At 32.7% G+C, this 27,711-nt stretch overlaps 1 protein-coding gene across 1 annotated transcript; it reads left to right on the top strand.

Annotated features, from left to right (window-relative positions):
* The first annotated feature begins 39 nt into the window (after nucleotides 1-39).
* On the top strand, nucleotides 40-26,894 carry LOC123660103 (protein spaetzle 3). The gene is made up of 6 exons (XM_045595210.1): nucleotides 40-966; nucleotides 11,669-11,790; nucleotides 22,378-22,502; nucleotides 23,000-23,197; nucleotides 24,086-24,211; nucleotides 25,812-26,894. Exons 1-6 carry the CDS (start codon nucleotides 171-173, stop codon nucleotides 25,966-25,968), a joined length of 1,524 nt encoding a protein of 507 aa, XP_045451166.1. The 5' UTR covers nucleotides 40-170; the 3' UTR covers nucleotides 25,969-26,894.
* The last annotated feature ends 817 nt before the right edge of the window (nucleotides 26,895-27,711 follow it).

Genomic DNA, 27,711 nt, shown 5'->3' with positions numbered 1-27,711 from the left:
AAAGTGATTCAGTGAATTATAGTGGCAGTGCAGTGTGTTCTTTGTTTTTACAATGAGAAAACGCTCGCGAAGCTGACTATCCCACGTATTTATTATTATGCAAACGCGGCCGTAATAGCGCATAAACATATGAGTTGACATTAGAGGAAATGTCGAGCGAATACTGAATAATGGCTCTGGCGAATTTTACGGTACCCTTGATCGAGGCTGCTACACCTGCACTCGCAGCATCACCTTCTATGCCCTTACGGGTAGATCTGGATGATCTTCTTTACTCACCTGAGGAACAACAACCAGAATATGCAGCGCAGTATACCAGCAATGAACCTTTTGTACCGCCCCCTAATATACAACAGTCAAGAAACTCTAAGGTCAGAAAACGTGCTGGAACAGCATACCTTCCCCCACCTAATCAATTTACTCACTATCAACAACAAAATAATAATCCACAAAACCCTTTCAATAGTCAGTTGAATACGCAAATTTATCATCAAAATACGAGACTCGATTTACAGATAGATAATCAGCGAGTTCAGGAAATTAATGGTCATTATGATAATACAGGGCAATACGTTCATGATCCTACAGGAGATTACGACTATGATCAGAGGAAAAATGTTAAAAATGCACCGCTAAGACCGCCATACAATCCAGGTTACGCGAATGCACCTTTTCTACCTGCAACTGAAGCCGGTCCACCATCTAGTCGAAGGTTTGATGGCATCTCCAACCAAAACTTTAATAATGTAAACGTTCCTGCGACGCCGCCACCTCAAACGGTATCGCGGAAGCCAAATGAGGCTGGAAGTAAAATTAGTGGTAATAGTGGTACTAATGGACAAATACCTCCAGATCGTCCCCGAGGGTTTACTAAAGTGGAAACAGGGGGATCAGAAGGCAAAACACAGCTGCATGCTATCCTCGACTACGATGACGATGACTACTACGAAGATGTACCGGGATCAGGTAACCATAATTTTTTTTATTGGTATACTATCATAATCATAAACGTTCACTAATTTTTATATTAGAGAAAATTGATTGGTTTAAATTGTTTCGTTACGTTACAATTAGATTGTTATAAGCTAAATAGTTTTAATACCTACAAGACATTGAAATGGCACAATCGGTCCAATTACTTCCACTATCAGTCGATAGCAGGTAGCCTTCAGCTATGCCGTAAGATTCAAAATAAAGGTGAAACAACTTATTTCCTTATTATATAATGGCACAAACTTATGAGATTAGATTTAATAACTATATTACACACAACAAGAGGAAAATAACACATTACATACCATACATTATATATAATTGTAATTGTATTTATAAATCATCTTCACGTGAAATGAAGAATTCAGGTAGCATTTCTCTTTGAATCGCAATTTTGATAGTCGATGGAAAAACTAACTCTAGACCTCTCACTAATATTATAAGACCATAATGAGTATATAGATCGCTAACTCTTGTAATTTATCTCTTATACGAAAAGCCTTCGATTGTTTTAATGTCGACTTGCCAATGTCGACAGAAACAATGGCTAGCCTACCGTACATCGGTAATAAGCGTTCGAAAAGTTCTAGAAAATTAGACCATTCTATTTCGTGACACCTACTGTGAGAGATTACGAAAATGAAGACGTTCTTTCTTCATGTTTTATTTAGTTATTTTTCTAAAACACTTAATGCAACACTTTTCCATTTCTATAAATGAAGTTATGGAATAAATCCTTTATTTTGTACCAAACACTTGTACGATTTCTTACCCTGTTTAACTTTGTGACAGCTTATCGGTTGAATTAGCGAAGATATTTAAATTAAATAGTACTTAATTAAAGATACTCTATATATATTTGCAACTTTACTACAATTTCCAGCTTTATTACAATTAATCTCTGTAAGGTGCGTTTACGACGCAAACCTTATTGAAGTGGTAAAATATACATTTTTATTTAGACATTGCTTAACATGCAGCCAGTTTTCATCGGCAGCACAAACGGCTATTAACATATGTGTTTATGTGTGGAGGATTGCGTGTAAGCGTCTTCACTTTTAAGACAGTGTATATACTCGTAAAAACACAGTGCCGACCTTGGTTTCACTTTCGTGCGTATTATCATCGAGAGGTCAGGTTAATTTTACGTCACTTTCACATGAAACTGTTAAGCTGGTTTTATACCAACGATTTGTAATATATATTTAACTAGTTTTAATATTGAGTTATTAAAAAGTTTCTCAAAATACAATTTATAAAAGTTATGATAATAATAATGGCATCCACAAGACATGGTAGGGTAAATTTATACTCAACACATAAAGTACGACCGATGCGTTAAAAGCGTAATGATTAAACTTATTGTTTATAATATTTTGGTTATCCAAATTTTTACTAAGCATTCTATTTGGTACATTCGCATCTAAATCAAGATTAAAACAGTTAATTAAATACAAGGACTAATTAAAATTTGCAATCAATAAAAATGTCAAATATTTTTTTTTACATCTTATTTTAGTTCAGTTTTTAAGAAATTTAGAATCGCTTCAGCCTGTAATATTACCAATTCGTTTTAGTTCCGTTTTTTTTTTAATATGTTGAGTTAAAGTAGCTATTTAGGCTATAAAACTTTTTGCGACGTAGGTACTATAAACTCATACAACCGGATAGCTATATATAGCTATGTACCTGAATATAATATTCTCTAACAAAAGTCCATTGAAAAGACATAGGACGTCTAGTGAAATCTAAATTTATTATTCAATTCAATCCCACAATTCCTAAGAAAGTCCTGCTGTAAGCATGTTTATTTATTCAAACTATTGTTTTGTTTGAATTTTGCATACAAATATGTTTTACTATTCAAAACAACACCTACAATATAAATGGTAAGGAGACAGTTTAATACATACATTTTTATCGGTTTAAAAATGTTATATTTCGACGCTGGTGATGAAAAAAAATGTAAGTAGCTTATGAGTACTTTCATAGAAGTTACAATAGTAAGTAAGTAGAAAAGTAGAGTCAACTAAAACATATTAAATTATTTTATATTGATGAAATTATATAAGCTAATGATAATAAGTTATTATAAACAACAAGTATTGTTTAGTTGCGGTTCGATCCCCGCACATGACAAGCATTTGTATTGGCATTGATGTTTGCCGTGGTCTGGGTGCTTGTGTAGTCCTTGAGGGTCTCCACACAGTGCCTTAGAGAGCAGGCTAAGCCGTCGGACACGGTTATTATCACGTACACCTGGTAGCGATCGTTACTCATAATAGGGAATATATCCGCCAAACCGCATTGGAGCAGCGTGGTGAATTAAGCTCTGATCCTTCTAGTACATGGGGAAAGAGGCCTATGCATATTATAGGCTGAAGCGAAGAGGTCTTGCCGATAGTATTTTTTTTTAATTCATAATAAAGTATGACGCTTTAAAAAAATAGATATTAATTAGTATCTTTTATTAAGTTCGTGCCTAATTTACATAATTAGATAAAACAAAATGAGATTAAACAGTATCAGTTATATTTACGAAGTATATAACCTGCTTAAACATGATTTTAGTATCGTAGTTTTTCCCTAGTTAAGTCCTACAAAGCAATTATCAATAAATCAACAAAAGATTGTTTTCTAACTAAAACACAATGGAAACTAGCTGTGTTCCACGGTTTTCCCTTGTTAATCCAAATCAAGTAGATCCGTGGATAACAAAACAAACAAACAATTTATGAATAGCTTAATTTTAACATTAGGTACATTACATATATTCAATAAAACTTGCCACCTTAAGGCGATCCCTTATAAGCTATTTTGAGATTATAAAATCTTAAAATCACCTTCAAATCTAGACAACTTTTGTTATTCGGGTTGAAAATTAAAATAACACGACAACAAGAATAATAGTCAAATTTACTCACGAAAACCGATTGATCAACGAATACAAATAACCTTTAAATAAGAGCCCTTTCAAATACCGACCTTACTTCAGGTACTGGACCCGTTTCTTTGTCAAAGTCTAATCTAATATAATAATGTTAGAGTTTGACCATGCTAATCTTAGGAGCTTTAAAACTTACATTTACATCAGATAACTCATTTATTATAAACTAGATTGAGGTACTTGTCGAATTTATTTACTAAAACAGAACATGTGAATGGCAACAGTTGATGTTTTGGAATACGATCTTGTAGCTCTGAATCTCCAGTGCTTATTGTTCTTTAAAATTCGTTTCGTGTTATGTGGGAATGATGGATATCGTCATAAAAAAACCTACAAATTATTGAAAAACTTTCAGCCTATAGAGTTTGTTCGGTTAAAAAAATCAGGCTGTAATGCAAGTGCGAAGGTTCATGTATATGGCAAATCATAAACTACATTCGATATAAACTATGCTATCTCAATACACCCGAAATATTTATCTAATTCTAATAATACACTCTCATTCTAAGAAATGAATTTGCGTAATTTTTACATCATTAGAAATTTACATTGGTCGGAAGCAAATAGGCTATAATAAGTCATGCTACTCACGGCACAGGAACAGTACTTATAAACACTGCTGAGTTCTAGAAGACAAACTAGTAAAATCTTAACTTTAATTAAGTTAACTTCAGTTAAGGCGCTTACATGGCGCATGTGGCTCTTCACCAGAACGCTCGGAAAATTGAGTGTAATTGTGCAAAATTGTGCCTTTAAAAATTCTTAACCTTGAACATGTCTTATATTTATCAAATACATAGCTACTTTATCTTTTTATTTTTTATTTATACTTTTTCTTACTATTATTTTTCATCAATTTAAGCTTATTTACAATTTCAAAAAATTACAAAATTTCATGCTTTTCACTCTCTGTCAATCAAAAAGAGCTAAACTTATGTTAATCATGTGTCATGCTAATCACATGTTTGTAGATAATTTAAAACGTTTACTTCAGAGTGAGTTAAATAAAAATATATTATGTCCAAGCACTTAATATTGACGTCTTAATTAGCAAGATATATTTATGTTACACAATTAATCACCTTAATGTCCTAGTTTAGGCAAAGACCTTAATGTCCTAGTTGAGACATTAGAGGCGACGAAGTCAACCTTACAAATTGAGGATTCCGTATAATACAGTGTAATTATTTCCCGTATTTTTAACCGACTTCCAAAAAAGGAGGAAGTTCTCAATTTGTATTTTTTTTTTATATATGTTACCTCAGAACTTTTTACGGAGTGGACCGATTCAATGATATTTTTTAATTGAAAGGTGGTGCGTATAATGTGGTCCCATTTAAATTTAAGTGAGATCTCATCATCATCATCATTTCGGCCTATTGCAGTCCACTGCAGGACACAGGCCTCCACAAGTTCGCGCCAAAAATGCGTGAACTCATGTGTGTTGCCCATAGTCACCACGCTGGGTAGGCGGGTTGGTGACCGCAGGGCTGGCTTTGTCGCACCGAAGACGCTGCTGCCCGTCTTCGGCCTGTGTCTTTCAAAGCCAGCGGTTAGATGGTTATCCCGCCACCGGTCGGCTTCTTAAGTTCCAAGGTGGTAGTGGAACCTTGTTATCCCTTAGTCGCCTCTTACGACACCCACGGGAAGTGAGAGGGTGGCTATATTCTTTGGTGCCGTAGCCACACAGCACAGTGAGATCTAATAAATACTTTTCAAGTTATATTTAGATATAACTTGAAAAGTATTTGTACTTGTGTAAAGCATATTTGCTTGACTATTTTTTCGTTGATTTACGTTTGTAGTTAACCGTATAACTTTTCACTGGGTATCTGATTTTGATGATTCTTATCTTAATCGAAAGCTGATGTATGTCTGGTGGTCCCATTTAAATTTGATCGAAATCTAATGACTTCTTTTGTAATTGAAGTCGGTTTTTTTATTTGCGAGCTAATACAATTATTTTATCAAAATAGTAGTAAGTAACTCGAAAGACAAAGTGATATTACTCTAAATTCAATAAGGTGGACTTTTAAAGATAGCGGGCTAGTTAAATTTTAATCCACTCTTAACGATATGTGTAACAAATGAAAAGGCTTAATAAGAATAACTCGAAAAACAAAGTGATGTCTCTCTTAATCCACCATGCACTTCTAAAGATGGCGGACTAAGTTTTTTATGTTTTTAGTGTTCTGTACCTCAAAAGGAAAAACGAAACCCTTATAGGATCACTTTATTGTCCGTCTGTCTATCAAGACCCCTTTTCTCAGGGACGCGTGGAGGTATCAAGTTGAAATTCATATCAAATACTCAGGTTTACTATCCTTTGGAGCTTTGAAAAAATAAAACTCCAAAGCCAGCATAATCAAAAGATACAGTTACTTATGATGCAAATTTTCGACACTAGCAAGGGAATTAAAACCTACAGGGCACTTTCCCTGAACTCAGAATTTTGAAATTTGGTACAAAGCAATGTCTTGTACCACAGATAAAGGAAAAATTGCGAAAAACATAAATTTTTAGTTACATCATGTAATAAAAATATTTTTTACTAATTTTTGTACGGAACCCTCGGTGCGCGAGTCCGACTCGCAAGTGACCGGTTTTTTCTACAATATTAATCAAATGACAAGACTTGCTGCGAATACGAATATGACTTAAATTCCATTGAATATATCCACGAAATCTGCCTGAATTTTTGATGGGTTGGGGTTTTTGGATTTCTCAACTATTAGGAGTATACTGAGGTCAAAAAGTTCGAGTCTGTAGTCTAGTAATGACGTGAGACACTAATGACTTAGTAAAAGCCGTGATCGAAACGATAGCGAATTACACACTTAATAATTGTTGAAACTCATAAGGCTCCCAGCTCTCCAGCGGTATCAGAGGAATACCAAACCTAAAATATACCAAACCGAATCAGTTGAACAACGAACGCGTAAGTCAGGGCAAATGAAACTACGGAACAGCGAGAGATTCGCTTAAGCCATTTACAAATACATCTCTCTAGTCAGAGCGGACGAAACTCATTAATAGCGAAAAGTTCATTTGACTCCATATATTAATTCATAACTCCCGAGTTAGAGCAGACGAAACTCCTAAATAGAGATGATGCGCTTGTGTAAGGTACGAGAGCATAACTCTTAAGCACGAACAGCAGAAAAGTCACAAATAGAAACTTTTAACAAAACCATAAATATGTTCTGTGACAAGGTGTGCAAAATTTGTACTAAAAGGTGTTATCCAAATCAAGTATCAAATCACAAAATAATATGAGTATAAAAGCACAGGATTAATGAGTAAAGGAGCCATATTGTTGTTTCATCGTTGCCATTATTTGTGGCTGCCAGTGATCCAGAAAACTATTACTTTAGCTTACTTCTTCAATATGTTCCATAAAAATTAGAGGGAATTAATCGTTGAATGAAAATTTAACTTAAACTAATTAATTATAATTTTTATAATTTTCTAACAAAGTAAATAGGAGTACCTGTTTTAATCACGCGCCAATCTTTTATATCATGTAATGTTATGTGTAATGAATGACCTTATCCGTTGATACTAAAGGTTTGAAAGGAAAAGTTTATTTTATTCTTTTTTAGCGAATTTAAATAAAAGCTTGTTTAAAAGTGTTTTTATTTTTAATTTTTTTTATTCACTGCAAATATTATATTTAGAACATTCGTTGCAAATTGTATCTAACAGATGACCATTTATAAGATAAAGTGGCCATTTTTCATTCGTATTAAAGGAACCCAAATTATAATGTAATGGCATGGTTGCGCATCGATACATATAACATAATACATAAAGCCTTCATATAAATATTCATATGTGTGATAAATTAATCTCATATATCATTAAAGATCAGAGACGACCGATGCTGATCTACAAACATCATAGGATTTCACTCTCATTTATATTACCATGGTAATCAAATGTGTTGTAATATGAAATGGCATTGACCGGAGAACGGAAGCTAGGTCATATAAAGATCACTCGACTTTCGAGCTTGATTTCGGTTTTATTTCCAGTTTTATTTGTAACACTAACTTATTGATACATGGCCATAGCAACAATGTTCAGTTACACGAGTTTCATAATTTATTATATAATGGATTCCTCGCCTCTGCAAGTATCGATATTTTTTTTTTCTTATTTTCCGTAATTAAATACTTATAAAGCCGTTAACATCAATATAAAAGACACTTTATTAGCCGTCAGTCATTTAAATTTTTTAAAAGTATTTCGTAAATGGGTATTTTTTTAATCCGAGAATAATGACTACAGGGTAACAAAATTTATTGAGTTACATACATGAATTATTTATAAAGAGCTCTTATTCGTTTTTTTTTTTTTTTGGTACTCGTAACTCTACGTCGATTAATTACAAATTGAGGATTCCGTATAATACAGCAATTTTTAATACTAGCTGCCCGAACAGACTTGGTTCCGACAAAAGTTAAAGATATAAATTTTTATATGATGTTATAATGTTATTAAAACCTTCCGTGGGCCTTAAAGAACATACCAAAAAATAAATTAGCTGAATTGGTCGAGCCGTTCTCGAGTTATGCGCTTAGCAACATTCATTTTTATTTATATAGATAAGTTGTTGACACAAAAAAATTAAATCAATCAACAAATGATTTTTTTTTTTTTTTATAAATATAGAACTCAATGTCCAAATTCTTCGTGTAACTGCAACTATGTATCCTATACAAGATATAGGACTTTCGTAACCCCAGACCTCACTCTGACACACCCGTGTTACGAAACATCTTCCAACTAATAAGATGTCACACAATTTAGTAATAGCTGTTGTTTATCGTCTAGATATTGGTGGTCTACTGAACCTATCTAGATTTTTAGTATTTGCTAAATATTTCACCATCGTATCATCAGTAAAATAAGTTAGGTTACCTCGATTATTATTCTTGAATTTTAATTTAGTTTCATCGTGTGTATTTGAATATTTTTTTTGATTCTTTTAAATTTATTAGGATGAAACGTTACGAAGAGTTTCTTAAGTTTAATAATAATAATTTAATTTTCTTTTTTTCTTTTAATTCTAGTTTAAACTCCTTGCGTAAGTTGATATGCTTTTTTTGCCTCATTTTCATTAATCTTCTATCGCCTTTTTAACCTATTTATAAAGTAGGATATTTTTAACTTTTATTTATAAATGACGACGCGTTAGCGCAGTGATCACAGCACTGGCTTACGTTACAGTTACGTTGGCGGTCGCGGGTTCGATCCCCGCTCACGACAGACTTGTATTGGCCATATAGATGGCATGGTCTGGACGTTTGTATTGTGTGTTTCTGGACCCCCGACACAAGATAAAATCCTACTGGGAGCCGTTGAGTGTGAATCGTTTATTTATTTATATTATTATTAATGTGTTACCTCATAACTTTTTAATGGGTGCCCCAACTTTGATGATTTTTTTTTCACTATAAGTTAGTGCTTGTCTTGGTATTTGATTGACTATTTTTTCGACTACCTACGTTATATTAATTGTCGATGTAAATTAAAGGTGTTTTTTTTTTTTGTTTGCGAGCAAACATAGTTATACATTATACAGTACACACAGTTGCACATATTAAAGTTTATAAAAGCGAAAGGCTATTCACTCACTTATTCGCTGACTTATCACGAAGTCTCGAAAACTACTACATCTTCGAATTTTACCAAAAACTTAACCCAGGGGTAGGTTATAAGTATTATACGTCTGTGAAGAATCTTAGGAATAAAAAGTTAAAAAATAATTTTTAACAAAAAAAAAAACCGACTTCAAACAGGAAACTAAAAAGTGAAAAATAAATTTACTTAGTACAAAGTAATTCGTATTTTAATTTAGTTAATCAGAAATGATTAAATAAATATTTTATAATTTTGAAGTCGGTGCCAAGTAAAACAATAACTACTCTAGTATCTACTCGTAAGATGTATTCAGTTTTCTTTCATAATTTGTTTCATTGACTACTAGGTTGAATACTGTTATTATTCTGTTATTGTTTTGACATATCTAATAATATTTTTTGTACTTGTTTGTTGTGTGTGTGTTGTTTGTATTTGTTATTGTAGCCAGGTTGTTGTAGTATTTACTTGGCACCAACTTCAAAATTATAAAATATTTATTTAATCATTTCTGATTAACTAAATTAAAATACGAATTACTTTGTACTAAGTAAATTTATTTTTCACTTTTTAGTTTCCTGTTTGAAGTCGGTTTTTTTTTTTGTTAAAAATTATTTTATTTTACAATTTTTAGTGATGGGTAGACCTAACAAGGATGCTTTTTCTCTTGTGTCGGGGGTCCGGAAACATACACAATACACAAGCACAAACACCCAGATAATGACAAACATCTATATGGCCAATACAAATGTCTGTCGTGCGCGGAGATTGAACCCACTAACGCCAGCGCAACAGCTGGTGCTGTGACCGCTGCGCTAACGCGTCGACATACAATGAGTAAAGTTCGCTATCAGGTGTACGTAATAACAAGCGGGACTGACAGCCTAGCGTGTTCTCTGAGGCTAGGTTGAAGGAACCATAAAGATTAACAACTAGACCGAAAATAAATATTTGTATAAACATAAATATCCTCTCCGAGCGGGAATAGAACCCGCGACCGTCGGTGTTTAGGCGCCGCCGACACGGCACATGCACCATTATATCAAAGCGGTCGTCAAACAGCAAAAGGTAACTGCTGTAAATTGTTGAGAAATTCCCTCGAGTGTTTATGGGTTCCATCATCAAACCTGGTCCTGCGACACAGATGATCACACAGCAGGTAATTGCTATAAATCGTTGAAAAGTTCCCTCGACTATCTTTCGTCTTCATCATCAGACTGTAATGGCACTTGTAACTCATATATGTGCAAAGTTCTCATCAATAGAAACGAATTAAGTTCAAACAGCAGGTAATTGGTATAAGTCGTTGAAGAGTTCCCTCGACTATCTTTCGTCTCCATCATCAGACTGAAATGGCACTTATAGCTCATACATATGCAAAGTTCTCATTAATAGAAACAAATTAAGTTCAAACAGCAGGTAATTGCTATAAATCGTTAAAGAGTTCCCTCGACTATATTTTGTCTCCATCATCAGACTGTAATGGCACTTATAACTCATACAGGTGCAAAGTTCTCATCAATAGAAACGAATTAAGTTCAAAAAGCAGGTAATTGCTATAAATTGTTGAAGAGTTCCCTCGACTATCTTTCTTCTCCATCATCAGATCGACTCCAGACCTTTATTAAATAGTAGTGCTTTATAGTACTTAATGAAAACATGATTAAATTTACTAGTCACCCTTACGATTTTTGAAAGTTTCCCTCGATTTCTCTGGGATCCCATCATCAGATCCTGGTTTCCTTATCATGGTACCAAACTATGAATATCTCCTTTCCAACAAAAAAAGAATTATCAAAATCGGTTCATAAATGAAGAAGTTATCTCCGAACATACATAAAAAAAAAAAAAAAAAAAAATATATACGGTCGAATTGAGTAACCTCCTCCTTTTTTTGAAGTCGGTTAAAAAAGAGTGTGCTGTTGCCACACGACTGAAATAAAACTTTCTATCTTCACTAACTTATATCTGACTCTTAACTTCCATCCGCCTCACATTTACCAAGTTACTGCCCAAGTCAAGCGTGCGTAAAAAAGTTTTACTTCAATAAACAAATAATCTTAAACAGTATTTTATAATTTTCAGATTCCGGTCAACCGGCGGTAACTCCTCTACAGGGCCCTATCTTATTACGCAACGGCTCAGTACCCGTTGTGCCTTTAACATCATATCCTACAGTCAACAACGGATCTTTCTACCAAATACCTGTAAGATGAACAATTATATCATTACATTATAAAACCTATTCGTTAAGCTGATAATAAACAGTACATAATGAAGCTAGTTGACAAAAAAGTTAAGTACAGGTAATAATATTTTGTCCATAATGTCAATGGTAACCATCCTTTATAGACAACCTTAATGGTGTTTATTTTGTCAGAAAATATATAAGATATTGAATTTTATTATTACATATTATTACTATTTATATCATCATTACAGCCTATACAGTCCACTGCTGGACATAGGCCTCCACAAGTTTACGCCAAAAATAACGTGAACTCATGTGTTTTGCCCATAATCACCACGCTGGGCAGGCGGGTTGGTGACCGCAGTACTGGCTTTGTCGCACCGAAGACGCTGCTGCCCGTCTTCGGCCTGTGTATTTCAAAGCCAGCAGTTGGATGGTTATCCCGCCATCGGTCGGCTTCTTAAGTGGTTCCAAGGTGGTTGTGGAACCTTGTTATCCCTTAGTCGCCTCTTACGACACCCACGGGAAGAGAGGGGGTGGCTAAATTCTTTAGTGCCGTAGCCACACAGCACTATTACTACTATTTATATAGTTATATACATACACACCGTAAGAAATCTTTAAATTGTATACAGTTACTAGCTGACCCCGCAAACGTTGTTTTGCCACATATGTTATTAACCCCCTTAATCCCCCCCCATAAAACTTAGGAATATGAAAAATAGATGTTAGCCAGTTCTCAGACCTACCCGACATGCACACAAAATTTCATAAAAGTCGGTCCAGCCATTTCGGAGTATTGTAACTAACATGGTGACACAAGAATTATATACATAAGATTTAATTTTAGTTTCTATGTGGTTTCTGTTATTAAATTATTGAATCGTTTACAATAAGATAAAAATTAGAAGGACCAAATAATTTCTTAATGGTGAGTTAGTAATAAATTACTGTTAAAACAAAGCGTAATTATTGCGCTAGTTAAAAACATTAGCGCCTCTAACAGAAGGTCTGCCTTATATCGGTCAATGAGTAATTTGCAGAATATTTAAAGCAAATGATAATTGTTTACGCTGGGCCGAACAAACACCTGTGTTAAATGTAATGAGTGTTTGCTTGTCGCAATACTTGTATCGTGTGTGTCATTTTGTTAGAACCTTTTTTACTTGTTACGTTACATATAGAAACTATTTTAATGACTTTATTCGTTCGCTCATGGTTTATTTTCATGGTCAAACGCGTGCTAATATCTATAATTATATGTATGTTGTTAGTCTGATTTTTAAAATTTTTATTGAATAAACTGAAAAACTTGGAATACAATAATAAATGTTAACAAATCTATTGGAACTCGTGCAAACGAAGCTCTACATGTCGTTTAGTGACATTAAAACTATTGGAAAGTTGTTACAAATACATAATTCATCAATCATTAAATTATTAGTTATTATTTCTTAGTAAAGAATGATTTCTATTAATGTATGAATTTCTCGTTTTCGTCTTGATGGTGGTTTCAAATTACGTAAAAAAATGTGTAGTTGTAATCTTCAAACAAAGTGCTCGCTAAAAGTTTTGCAATCTATTGTATTGACAATTGACACGACATTGACTATAGCTTGTTAATCACTTAAACTTTGACACTTCACATTTTTAATATTTAACAAAATTTTCATTGATAATAATAAATACAATTTTAAAATCTTTCTCCAATCATATCTTTTTTAAAAGTGATCGAAAAATTCGATGTGTTTTTACGTTCCATAATAAATGAGGGACATAAAACCTTTAATATAAGAGAATTCGTACCAGTCTTTTTATAATTTAAATACTTGTTAAAAAAGTAACGAAGAAATTTATTTATATAATAATTGTGTTATATATTAATTCGCACATAATCATTACTTTATGTTTTCTAACACGAATCCTTGTTCTTATGTCTACAAATAAAATTACAGTGTAAATACATTGAACAAAACACAACCATTATAGCTATGGCCACGGGCGAAGTGACCTAATAATGAGATACGAACGTTCATAGTAAATAATTTTTATAGCTTTATTCAAGTAACTCGAAGTAATACCGCAATACGCTTGCGTGGTTCCTTTAATACGACACATTGATATCACTAAATAAATTCTTACGCTTATATGTCCCTATACGTTTTTCTAAGTCATGGATTATGTTTTAAATTGACGAATAGATTTACATGTATACTAATATTTTGAATAGGAAAATGTGTTTATTTATATAAGACGTATACAGTATGTTGTACCTCTTTAAAGTTAAGGCTGCGTCTGTTTCAAATGTATCACGTACCGCGGCTTTAACTGAGGTAGGGCCCAATAGGAAATTTCCTGCTCAAAATATGGAGCAGCCCGACTGGGGTAGTACCTCGACCTTACAGAAGATCACAGCTAAATAATACTGTTTTCAAGAAGTCTTGTAGTAAGGCGACCAGAACTCTTGGGAGGGATTAGGGGAAGGGTTGGCAACGCGCTTGCGATGCTTCTGCAGACATCCATAGGTTACGGTAATCGCTTACCATCAGGTGAGCCGTACGTACGATTGTTTGCTGACCTAGTTATATATAATTTAAAAAAAAATATATAATTCATGGTTTAGTAATTATAGAAGGTTTAGTAGGAAGGTTTTGTGATTCGTATTTAAAACATTCATCAATAATGATTAATGTAATATAGTTTTACATACATCATATAACGATCGTTAAAGTAAAACGATATTGACTAATAAGCTGGGCAACTTACACGTCACATTATGGAAGTAATTGTGTAGACGTACATAAGGCATTATTGAAAGTTCTAATACACATTCTACGTGTACCTACCCTCAACATAAATATTATTTCGTATTTATTGATTACTGATTTATTTCATTTAAAATAAGTGCAAGACAATAAAAAGATGAAACATGCAGATAGCGATATATTGGTAATATTAACATAATAATGCTTAAATACTTAATAGTTGCATACTCTCAGTATCTATTGATATAGTGTAGGTGCTAATAACTAGACGCTTAGAAAGCGCAATGACAATAATATTGCTTCATCCAGTGCTGTAACGTCACAGTTATTGTTTTGGTACTAGTTATTGTTGATAGAGAGAACTCTATAAAGGTTCGTCATAAAGTGTCATTTGTCTGTTGTTGAAATAAGGAAATTACCATATATACCATATTTTTGTCTTGATAAGTGAATCGTAGTTTTAAAAACATAAAATTAATTATTTTAATGAACGCAGGACACTCAGCCACTTTAGTGAAATTTATATAAATAAAAAGAAATCGCCAACATGACTGTATATACACACGCGCACAACTTTGATACTACTGCAAAAAATCCACGATTCCTTTTTAGTGTGTGCTCGCTATTGTAAGGATTCGCATAAAAGAAATAAAAAAAAGTATTTTATTTTGGTTATATGTATGTAGAAAATAGTATTAATCGTAATCATATATGCATGTAGTTTTTGCTTTCAAACGATTTTATAGTCTCCATGTATTTAGGTTTGTTAATGAAATATCTATTTTCTCTATGTAAACTCGCTAGTGAACCTATTAAATAAAATAATTATATATTAAAAGAGAACAAAAGTATCATTTCTTATTGGGCATTATTTTGATGTTTGTATTATGCAATATTTTTTTTAATCTGTGGAAGGCATATAACAATTCTAATGTTCTTTAATATTGTATAATTGGTATCAAAATACATCCAAAAGATTCAAGTTTCGAAGGGATTAATTATATTTATTTATTTACCTATTTTTTGTATGTACATATTAAGTGCGCAGTTTGTAAAATGAATACGTGAATAAGACCTTGCAGTTAGAATGAAAGGTGTAGGCGTTGGTGAAACAAGAGCAAAATATAATTCATACCGGTCCGCCATCGTCTAACACACAACTTATTAGAATTGCGATCGCGTAGGAACCGCAGGAAACGTCTGTTCGGTCAGTAACCACGCATTTCGCGTGATTTCTTTATTACTGACAATTAGATTTACATATATTATATATATTTAGTGAAAGAGTTGAAGTATTTGAAGAGATATACATAGTCGAAAAGTTTATCTAAAAAACGCTTATACACAAAACCTTATTTTAAAGGCTCTTTGAGCGAGAAGAGGTTGTGGAAAATATTCATAAGAAAAAATATGAAATGAATTGATAGTGACCCCGGAGGTAAAAAAGCCACACTACGCCACTTTATATAGGAACCATCCACAATGCGCTCAAAAAGGATTTTTTTCATTTTTAAATGTTTTGATTGATTCCTGTAAATTAACAATTTGTTTAACAAAAGCTCACTTATTGCTAATATCATATTTGAAGATTTTTAGGCTAACCCACCTCTACAAACACATGTTCAAACATCAAATAGTAATTATAAATAGTCAGTTTGATTAAACAATTAGCATGCATTCATATATATATTCGTTTATAGAAACGATACACATTTTTAAAATTAACTCTAAAGAAGACAAGTGATAATCTGAAATATCAATCTGAAAAAAGTACGTCAAAATATTTGTACTTTCAAAATTTTATTGCTCTACAACATTAGAGACTTCACGGCCAATTATTCTTACTAAAGCTATCGCAGTAGTCACGTATACATCGCAACTTAAATAGCTGCGCCTTAGTCACACGCGTGGGCTACCTTTTAAACGTGCGATTTTAAGATACTAATGTAAATGATATAATTTATCCTTATTTGAGTCAAACAGTATTTACCTTGTTCCTCAAAGCCATGGTACTAACCTTTGTAAGCAATTTAAGAGTAGCCGAGTCTGTGTCTTCGTTTTTATAGACGTTAATTATCATTTGCAAGTAATAATTATGTGATAATAACAGAGCCGTATTAGGTACTAAGTAGATAGATCTACTTATATAGATACTTATAACATGTATGTATGTCTTGAAAGTAAAGAAGCGAATTCGTTTACTAAATACAGTATTTAAGTTCCTATCTTTTTTTGCGTAAAAAGAAAATATTGACAAAAAACGTGTACATGTTAGACGTAATCCGAGTTAAGAAAATGAGAAGAGTATGTACTCGTAGAGTGTTCCTTGCTCTCGCTATAACAGATGTTGCAAAAATTAATTACACTCGGGTGCAATATACTGAAGATTTTATTTAATAAAATATCTCCAATAAATTATTTTATTGTTTAATCATCAATAAAAATAATAAAGTAAATAAATAATATTAATTTCTATAAAGTCGTAATACCCACTAAAATCTAGCTATACGAGTAACTAAGATATTTTTTGTTACATATGGCTATTACAATTAATCTTCTCAAACGTTAACGTTTAGTATACAAATAAATAATTATAAAATCGTCGTCTTACATTTAACAAGAGTTTTTGCTTACCTTGAACTATAGTCCTAGACTAGAAGATGTTTGCATATTTTTTCTAAATGTGACGTTAAAATTTTCAATATAAATACCGAATCATAGGTTTATTATCTTAAATGACTCTTGTCTGAGTTTATACATCTGTCTATGAGTTTAAATTTGATATGATTTTTCAACAAGTAAAAATGTATATCTATGAACACTTGATACATACTATAACTTTTAACTTGTGATTAATAAAACCTGTAATCACTCTTTAGTCATTTTAGTATAGATTTTAGGTTATAAAACTTGTTTGAGCAATAACAAAAAAAAAAATTATTTTGGGTCTACACAAGATAAACAGTTAAAACTAAAGTGCTCTTTTATATTTAATTTATTGAGGTTCTTAGTGAATTATTTTCCAGCAAACCTACTTATAGAATCTTATTTGTGTTTTTGAATGTATAATTTAAATTTTAATATAAATGAACTCACTGTACTTATGAGTCAGATTATACGTTTTAAGATCGTCTACGTGAATTGAATAGACGTATACGCACATTATCTACTAACAAACTAATGCATACTAGCAAAAATGAACCATATTTTATTTGCTTAAATGTCGAAGTACTTCACACACAAAAAAAATCGCCTTGCTTTGTTTTAAATACTATAAACATTCACGAAATCGCGTTTTGCATTTCAAAGAACTTATTACTAATAGAATGAAATAATCTTAGTGTTTACAGGATATTAGTTTGGTATATAATGTCTGTCGCATTGTTTGACCTAAGAACTAAATATTTTAGATATACATTAACTGAGCTTTTTTTTTTTTTTTTGATAAACCTGCGGATGATTATTATAAAAATGAAAAGTTTGATTCATCTGACGTTCAGATCCATAATATCGAACGATAACATATTTCATGCTTTTACGAATTTAAACCAGAAACAATATGAAGATCTATTAAAAAGCGAACTACTATATATTAATATGTATAATAACTGAGAGAGATCACTTCAGCCTATCGCAGTCTACTGCTGGACATAGGTCTCCACAAGTTCGCGCCAAAAATGGTGTGAACTCATGTATGTTGCCCATAGTCACCACACTGGGCAGGCGGGTTGGTGACCGCAGGGCGTGCTTTGTCGCACCGTAGATAGACGCTGCTGCCCGTCTTCGGCCTGTGTATTTCAAAGCTATAAGCAGTTGGATAGCTATCCCGCCATCGGTCGGCTTTTTAAGTTCCAAGGTGATAGTGGAACTGTGTTATCCCTTAGTCGCCTCCTACGACACCCACGGGAAGAAAGGGGGTGACTATATTCATTACTGCCGTAACCAGTCAATACAACACAACATGAGTGTAACGCTTACGCTACGCTTCAGCCTGTAATATCCCACTGCTGGGCATAGCCCTGTTTCCCCATAGAGCTTAATCCATCACGCTACTATATATGTGCGGGTTGGCGAATACAACTAAAAACTTTGTTTAGTTAATAGAGTTTGAATACTATTTGACCAAAGTGGTAACAAGAATTTTTTTGTTTGTTTTTGTTTCCTGCTTCAGCCTGTAATATCCCACTACTGTTCATAGGCCTCTTTTCCCATGTAGGAGAAGGATCAGAGCTTAATCCACTTATATCACTGCTCCAATGCGGGTTGGCGGATATATTCCCTACTATGAGTAACGATCGCTATTAGGTGTACACGATAACAACCGGGACCGACGGCTTAACGTGCTCTCCGAGGCACGGTGGGGAGACCCACAAGGACTGCACAAACATCCAGACCACGAGAAACATCTGTATGGCTGATACAAATGATTGTCATGTGCGAGGATCGAACCCGCAACCGCCAGCGCAGCAGCCACAAACCAGTGCTGTGACCTTTGGGCCAACGCGTCGTCATATAGTGAAGGTAAATGAAAGGTTGCAGTAAATAGAAAGCATTTTTAATTTCTACCACTTATTGAGCTTTGACATTTTTTTATCCCACCCTTACAAAATTCTTGGTAAAATGTAACAATTAATTTTATTTTAATTACGAAAAATATAGTAACAAGAAATATGTCACACTATCGTAATTATGACACCATACATAAAATTATCATTGACCTCATTATAAATAAAAATCAATTAGATCATAGTCAATTAAAATAAACTTAGCGTCAGTAATCAAGAATTTTTTTATTGTTAATCTTCACGAAAAGTGAGTTCAGCATCGTGACTAATGAGGTATAGATGAGTTCCGTTCATTATTTATGGTCACTAACAGCTATCGGCTTCTGAATTCGCAAGTACGGATAATTAAGTTTATTATGACTTAACTCAAGATAAATATTATGTTGACGTCTAATTTAAATTAATTACATAACAAAATATCCGCCAACCCACAATGGAGCAACGTGGTGCATTAAGCTCCCACCCTTCTACACGGAGAAATAGTCCTATCCCCAGCTGTGGGACGTTACGGCCTATACAAATAAAATAAAAGACAAATTTTGTATTAAAAGTTTCATTACTTCACGAAAATGTTTCTCATATAAAAGAAATAACGTGATATTAAAAACTTAGAATTTCTAATACGTCAATCGTTTCCCTTCTACGCTTACTTGATACATTATTTATTTCACATATTTCCTTAGAAAATCAAATGCCTAATGTTGCTGCTACGATACATTGTTATTTAATTTTAATATTATGTTACAAAAACGGCTAGTCGAAGAAGATGAATCTAATGTTTCTGAGACTTTTTTATGCACTGATTTATGTTAATATATTTGAGTTAGCAAGGTTATTGACATAATTTACTCAAATATACCTTCAGAGAATCGCTTTAAATTGCTAAATAACGATCACTTGCCAAATAGTGACGTGATCCAGTTTTACATTTTGATATATTATGTAATTATTCCTAAAAAAATAATTAAAGTGAGAACAACTTCATCTAATATATAAAATTCTCGTGTCGCGGTGTTTGTAGTTAAACTCCTCCGAAACAGCTTGACCGATTCTCATGAAATTTTGTGTGCATTTATGTGCATTTTTCATCCCCCTAAATGTTAAGGGTAGTCCACCCCAATTTTTTTTTAATCTTTAGATAAATTATTTATTTTTTATTTTATTATGATTTGGCGTTGAAAAATACATACAACCCTAAATTTTCACCCTTCTACCACCAAGCCCTAATTTTAAATAGCGTTTTGCGGCAAGAAAACGTTTGCCGAGTCAGCTACTAATTGTATATATTCTGAACATCTCCGTGTATGTGCAGTTTAATAACGATTTTGTTATAAGTTAGAAAACATTGACATGCAGTATTGACAACGTGAAAATTCAATCAGATATATCTTTTGTTTACGTATTCAAGAAATGCGTGAATTGCTATTATGATTCTCAACACCTTAACATTTCCTTCACAACGTTCTGATTTACCTTCTGATAGTCAGTAATATGCTGTATTTCAATTTAAGATACATCCTAAGCATTTCATTTGAACGACAGTGATTGACGATTTCATAATACATATAAGAACTTGAATGGGAAATAAATTTCTTTAGAAAAAACCAACATAAAAGTCAATTATATTTTGGTTAATACATTTATTTACCACTACACCGAAAATTAAAGTAATAAAGTAATCGCTACGTTTTCTCGAATTTTTCAATTCATCTGCTAATTGATCCAGCAGTTCTCGAGTTTTACGCTTAACAACACATTTAGCGCTTTATTTATATTTATAAATAGATAGACATAGAACTTATGAGAATTTATAAATTGATATACAAAATTCTATGCTAGCGGTTTTCTCAGTGCTATCGCGTCACGGCGCCTATATCGACGGATGTATCTTAAGATTTCAAGTCACTGTATACAGTGGCGTACCGCGAATAGCTAGTCTTTTTTTGCGAAACGCTGACGTTCGTCTTGTTTCAAATGAGTTTATATAATTAGTAAATTTCAAAGAGACGGGACGTGTTAATTAAACAATAAATTCGGTTGCAAACATGGTTTTGTGTTATTTTACCACGTTCAGTGTGAGTTTTTTTCTACTAATACTGTTATTAAATACGACTTTTTTTATATAAAATCTTTACTTGTATATATGTAAGTTATACACATAAGTTTCGCCTGGCTTATAATTATTTGCTTAGTATATATTATTTTAATAGCAAATTATAACTTGATTAAATAATTCAAAATAAATATTTTTTTTTTAATATAACACATGGACAGTAATAAACTGTTTATACATACAAAAAATTATACATATAAGTATATATAATTATATATAAATATTTATTTATATTGATATTATACATCTCATAAAAGTTACGTGACTTAATTTATACTTAGCTGCGACTTCTTTCTAAAAAATTATCATCATCGACCCTTGTGAAAAATTCTATTAATAACGCCGAAAAGTGTACTAAAATATACATACTTATGTATTATATATGCTTAGAATAGAAAAACTTATTACAAACCATTTAACTAAACTCAAACAAATTAACAGATATCTATTTACCGAGATAGTATCTAGCTATAAGCACATTACTTACCTTTAAAAGTACCTATATAATATGGTATTTTCTGTTCCTATACTTTAAATAAAAAAAATGAGTGTGCTTTAAACCACATGACTGAAGTAAAACTTCTTTAGCAATAGGCCTTGCACAATATTCCTGCACTGTGTATTACATGTACGAAACGTAACTGGCTATGAGGGAAAAAGATAAAGAAAATGTTTACTCGCACCTCTCTCTCTCTTGCTCCGTTCACACTTTTCGTAACGCTCTCGTCAGCTATTCACCAGCTCAGTCCCCAAGTCAAGTGTGTGTAAAGAAGTTTTACTTCAAAAACATGAACAAACTTAGATCAGACATAAGTTATCCCTACTAATATTATAAATGTGAATGTAAGTTTGTTTGTTACGCTTTCACGCGAAAACTACTTAACCGATCATCATGAAACCTTGTTCACATATTCTTGGAGATATTAGAAGTAACATAAGATACTATTTATTTAAAAAAAATTCAATGCAAGCTAAGCCGCGTGTACAAGCTAGTTTGCTATAAACCTATTATTGTTAATTTATTTGAACTCAGGTCAGCTTAGGTGCCTTCATGTGGTTTTTAAAACTTTGTTTAGTTAATAGAGTTTCAATATTATTTGATCAAAGTAGTAACAATTTTTTTTGTTTGTTTTTGTTTACATAAGCAAATTGTTTTTTAGATCCTTTGGACTGCCCTGTCATTAGCCTTGGGTTACGAGCTCCAAGGTCAAGTAATCCGAGGAGTGCCATGCGTGAAACGAAATTTTCAACTCTATTGTCCGACAGCCGGCAACACATATCCTATGTAGGTATTCATTGTTTCGTTAATTTGCATTCGTGGATTAAATAAATCTATTTCTTTTCGAAATAATATTTAAATGCATATATATATATATATATATATATATATATATGTGTGTGTTTGTGTGTGTTAGTTATTGATGAAATAAACATTTTATTTTTTTATTATTATTTTTTATATCATCCAATGAATATCTTATAAACAAATCTTTAACATATGAATATGTATGTAAATTATAAAATGAATTAAAATGAAAGTATACGAGTATAAAAAATAAATGTATATTAACAAGGTTAAGGTTAAATTTAAGGATAAGTTTATTCTCAAATTTTAACTGGATAAAATGACCTTATCTACGCAAATTAATTCTTTTTCTCCACATTTTTGTTACCTATAACTTTTTCGGCCTGTAGACATTTTTTATTTTAAATTATTTCATGTTTCACCTCTAAAAAAAAGTCGCCAAAAAGGTAACAGACAATATTGATGACTTTTTCCAGAGACAAAATCGAGACGTTCATAGATGAGAATAAAGCTCTAATCAAGAGAATGTATGGATCGTTCACAATACCAGGTGGTAACAGGGTGAGAAGGGCACCAGGTGTACCTGACATGCATGCAGGAGACTCGTACTTCCGACATGTGCGGCAAACCAAGCCGCCACTTCCTGACGCTCAATCTGTCAATAATACTGGAAGGTAAGTAAGCTTAAGGGCCTACACCGCCTTACACCGGTTGCCATTAAAGCTATCTGACGTATGACGGTATCCAACAGATACCTACCTAAAATTCCATTTTATTGATGGGATATTTTAATTCGTAATTATGAATGTTAAATTTGCAGTTTCTAATTGAGGCCAAACAAGCTCTAACGATATATTTTACCTGTTGTTGTTAAACCCTATTTAAGTTTAGCTAAGCCATCGGTCCCGGTTGTTATGGCTATCAGGTGTACATACACCTGATAGCGATCGTTACTAGTAGTAGGGAATATATCCGCCAACACACAATGGAGCAGCGTGGTGGATTAAGCTCTGATCCTTCTCCTACATGGGGAAAAATGCCTATGCCCAGTAGTGGTATATTACAGGCTGAAGCGTGTTAAACCCTATTAGAAACTTATGTGCAGCATAAACTTTATCAACCACTTACGATACACGCTGTAAGAAATTTTGACAACCAGTTCAGTAAAGTACTTTATTCGCACAATTTATTTTTGTGTTTCCCACACATTAGGGAATTCTAAACAATTTTTAATACCATATCAAAAATTGACCGTTTTATTTATTTGTTTTGTTTAATGAGCGGTACGATGATATTTCATAAAAACTCGTCCTACTTACGACTTCTCCTGAGCTCATCCCCTAAAATATGTTTTATCTTTAGAAATCGCAATTACCTGTTTATAAATCTATCAATATAGAAATGAGAAATGAGATTATTTTAAACCTTTTGTGAATTCTTACATAGATTACCAACTTATTATTCCGTGTGCAGAATACAAACCTATCAAATTGTATCTTATACGTGTTCCAATCTTATATTGTGAAGCTAAATAGGAATAATGCAAACATGCAATGTTTCAGGATAGACGCTTGCGAAAGTAAAACAGAAATAATGACGCCATATTGGGCGTTGAACTCTGCGAGGAAGCTACGGGCGATTGTGAACACCATGCACTTCGAACAGGCCATACATCAAGAAGTTTGCAGGTAAACTATTTATTTGTCATCTTTTTAAACAATTTTAACTCTACGGAACTTACCGCGATTGTAATTATGAAACTCTCGATATTTCGGTGACGTTGCAGGCGCCATAGTCGCGGATGACTGAGAAGTTTCAAAGTGACAGTCACGGTAAGTCCTATAGAATTAAAAGTGTTCATAATGAACGTGAAAGTTTAAAAACTTATGTCACATATTTTGAAACGTATGGAAATGTATAAATTTTCTTCACGTCCTCTCATATCTTTGTATCACTGCCGAGTCTGCCGTACCACTTTGGCACTTCCATTCATCTTGTAAAGTCCCGCTGTTAGGCAAAGGTCTCTTTCCCCATATGTATAAGAAGGGTTGGATCTTAATCCACCGTGCTGCTCTACGTATAACTTCACTTTTAATTGAGATCATTATCAGGTCTCTGATAATGATCTCAATTGGCGCACAGTGAGGAAATTTATAAGTACATATAGAGAACAGGAACAAATATTCGTAGAAATATTTACCCCGAGGAGGAATCGAACCCGCGACTGCCGACATATAGGTTATTTACACGCATCATTACACCAAAACGGTTATTTTGGGAGATGCTATTAAAAGCCATTAATTGAAATGAATGATTGAACTATATTATTATGGGAAGTAACCGCTTTAAGTCTAATTATCGATAAGTGATGAAATGTTTGCTGTATGTGTTTTATTTTGCTTAAGTCTCGACAAGGAAAATAAAAAACATACTGACTAAGCTAAGTGTTAGACCTGCAATTTGAGAGACCTAAGCTTTTAAAACCCTTTTGAAACCTCAATATATTAGTTTCCAAATAATTTGACGAACTATTTCAATTCGGAACGCTGTATTCGTCTACTGATAAAATGTATGACTATACCGATAGGAATGCAGAAACTCCAAATAGAGAATATATATAATTATGACTTTTATTTATGGGAGCATTAAAATATTTGAAATTACAGTATATAGATTTATTGTTTTTACATAAACTATCATTTAATTTTTTTTCGTTCTTATTTATTCTAAGACAAAAATTCTTAACATTCTTATTTTAAATTATCTTAATAAACAATAGATAGGTATGTAAATGTAATTAAAATTGAAAGAAAAAAAAATATGTTGTCATTCACTTTCTCTTTTATAAAACCTGTTTGTTTTACTCGGGTGTACCAGATCAATTACAACATTGTAGCTTAAAATACTTACCTCCTTAAAATTAAAATACAAAATGATTAATGATTATTTTTTATCATTAACAAAAAATGATTTCTTAATTTATATTATTCCTTATTCTTTCTTTGCAATGCTGACAGTTCTGTTTAATTTTTTAACAAATACAACCGTAAAATACTTCGTGGATTCGTGGCACTTACAGAACTACTCATTAAGCTTAAAAAACATAAATGAGAAATTAGTTTTAAAAAAACTACTCTATATACTATAAACACATAGTTTTCTAAATAACTTTTTTTTAATAAGTAATATCCGCTGACCATGGTAACTAATAAAATAAAATATAAAATAAATTATGATTTTTATGAATAACTAGTATTGTCTATGGTAATTAACTTTTTTTTATTGCAGTAAACAATCTACGTCGAGATGTTCGGGTGACTGTGGTTGTGAACAGAAGTATAAATGGCATCGACTGCTGGCCTATGACCCAAATGACGACTGCGCTGGCATTTTCATGGACTGGTTTTTATTCCCCTCATGCTGCGTGTGTCGATGCAAGCCATAGATTCGAAATAGTTATTCCATATTATTTTTAATCACTGTCAATTGATCAATATCATATAAATTATATCAATTTTTTTTTTATTCTTGAGCAAACTATTTATTTTTTATTCAAAATCTTATTTAATGAAAATTTGTAACTGTTAAATAATTACATAATCTAAGACTTCGATTATATATGATGGAATATTTCTTTCATAGTTACTATGTTACTGAGAGCTATTAAATAAATATTTATATTAAGATTGAAATAATTTTGTATAATGTAACCAGCTATGGTAAAACCGAACCTTCATAACATAATATACGAACTGCACCTTCTTTTGTTGGAAATTAAAACTACCTTTGGTGATTGAAATATTGTGTATGTAGTTACTTAATTTACAAAATTAAAAGTCGTCAATATGCGTTTTATGTTGATTGTGGCAAAAAAAATTTAATTTATTTTTCACTATGCTTTTATATTTTTATGTCACAAACAAAAACCTATACACATAGGTAAGAGCGTCTGACATTTTTTGCACTGCCATCAATTTTTTTTAGTTAAATGTAAATCGTGATGATATTGCTAAACTACGTCTAGCTGTAAATAATTTCCGTCCGTTATTTGTAATATATTCATATATAGGAATAGGAAGCTTTATTAAAAAGTTGCAAATACAATCTTAAGAATATATAAAACTAGTAAAGTTACAAACTTATTATTTTGTGCTGTATTTAAACTTGCAAAGCTCCTAGAATATTTTTTCATAAAAATGAAACTAAATTAGTATAAATACTTAATACTACTCCGAGATACCGATTCTTCAATAATACGGTTCAATGGTAAATAAAAGTTGCACCTATTTAGTAAGATACCGTAATAATCAAGTTAAATACTTTGTAGCTTGCTATAATTTACCTTTTCATAAATATAAAAAACTATTTCGATGATTTTGTTTTATTTACACTTAGATAATTATTTGTAAAATATTTAAAATAGTATTATAATATATTTAAGTAATCTTTTAAAAAAGCGTAGTTCAGACGACACGCCACACACAGGGTCGACGCCAGGTTGAGGATGCGACGTCACGACGACACGACGAAACGACCATACGACAAACGGTTAGAAAGGCAGTTCAGAGGGACTTAGTGTAGGATAATCTTTATCCTATGGGACGAGACTTTCTGAGAGAAACCGGTCAAAAGGCACAGTAGGGACACTAAATTAAGCGCGTACACGAACTAAGTGCTAGAGCCTAGTGTACCACCAGAAGTGCATTTCCTCCTGAAGTGCATGACTACAATTTCTTTTTCGGACTGTGAAACCGGCAAGAAGGGCCGGATACTGAGACCCAGCCGTGAAAGAAAAAGGGAGCCCTTTAGGAGGGCTCGAGATGTCCGTACGTCCTAAGGGTGTCTCCTAGCGAGATAGCACCTCGGCTTAGGACGAAGTCGGCTTGGAGGAAGCGCTGTGCGGAGCGCTGAGTCGGGCTACATGCCTACTATTGGTAATCAGTAAGGTATATTCATTCTTCGTATAACTTAGATAGCGTGACGTAATGGAGGTCAGTAGTGCTATCTCGTAACGAGCGCGTTACTTAACAATGTCAATCTCATGTCAATAAGTTTTGATAGCGCGATACAACTGAGTTCAGCGCCATCTAGTGACGAGTGCGATACTTAACGATATCTAAACAATACAATACAAATACTCTTTATTGTACACTATCAGAGGAAAAATTTTACACCGAAAAAGAAAATA

The sequence above is a fragment of the Melitaea cinxia genome, chromosome 15 (genome assembly GCF_905220565.1).
Source record: "Melitaea cinxia chromosome 15, ilMelCinx1.1, whole genome shotgun sequence".
Lineage (NCBI taxonomy): Eukaryota > Metazoa > Arthropoda > Insecta > Lepidoptera > Nymphalidae > Melitaea > Melitaea cinxia.
The sequence above is the reverse complement of the archived record's forward strand: the minus strand, read 5'-3'. Positions and strand labels throughout refer to the sequence as shown.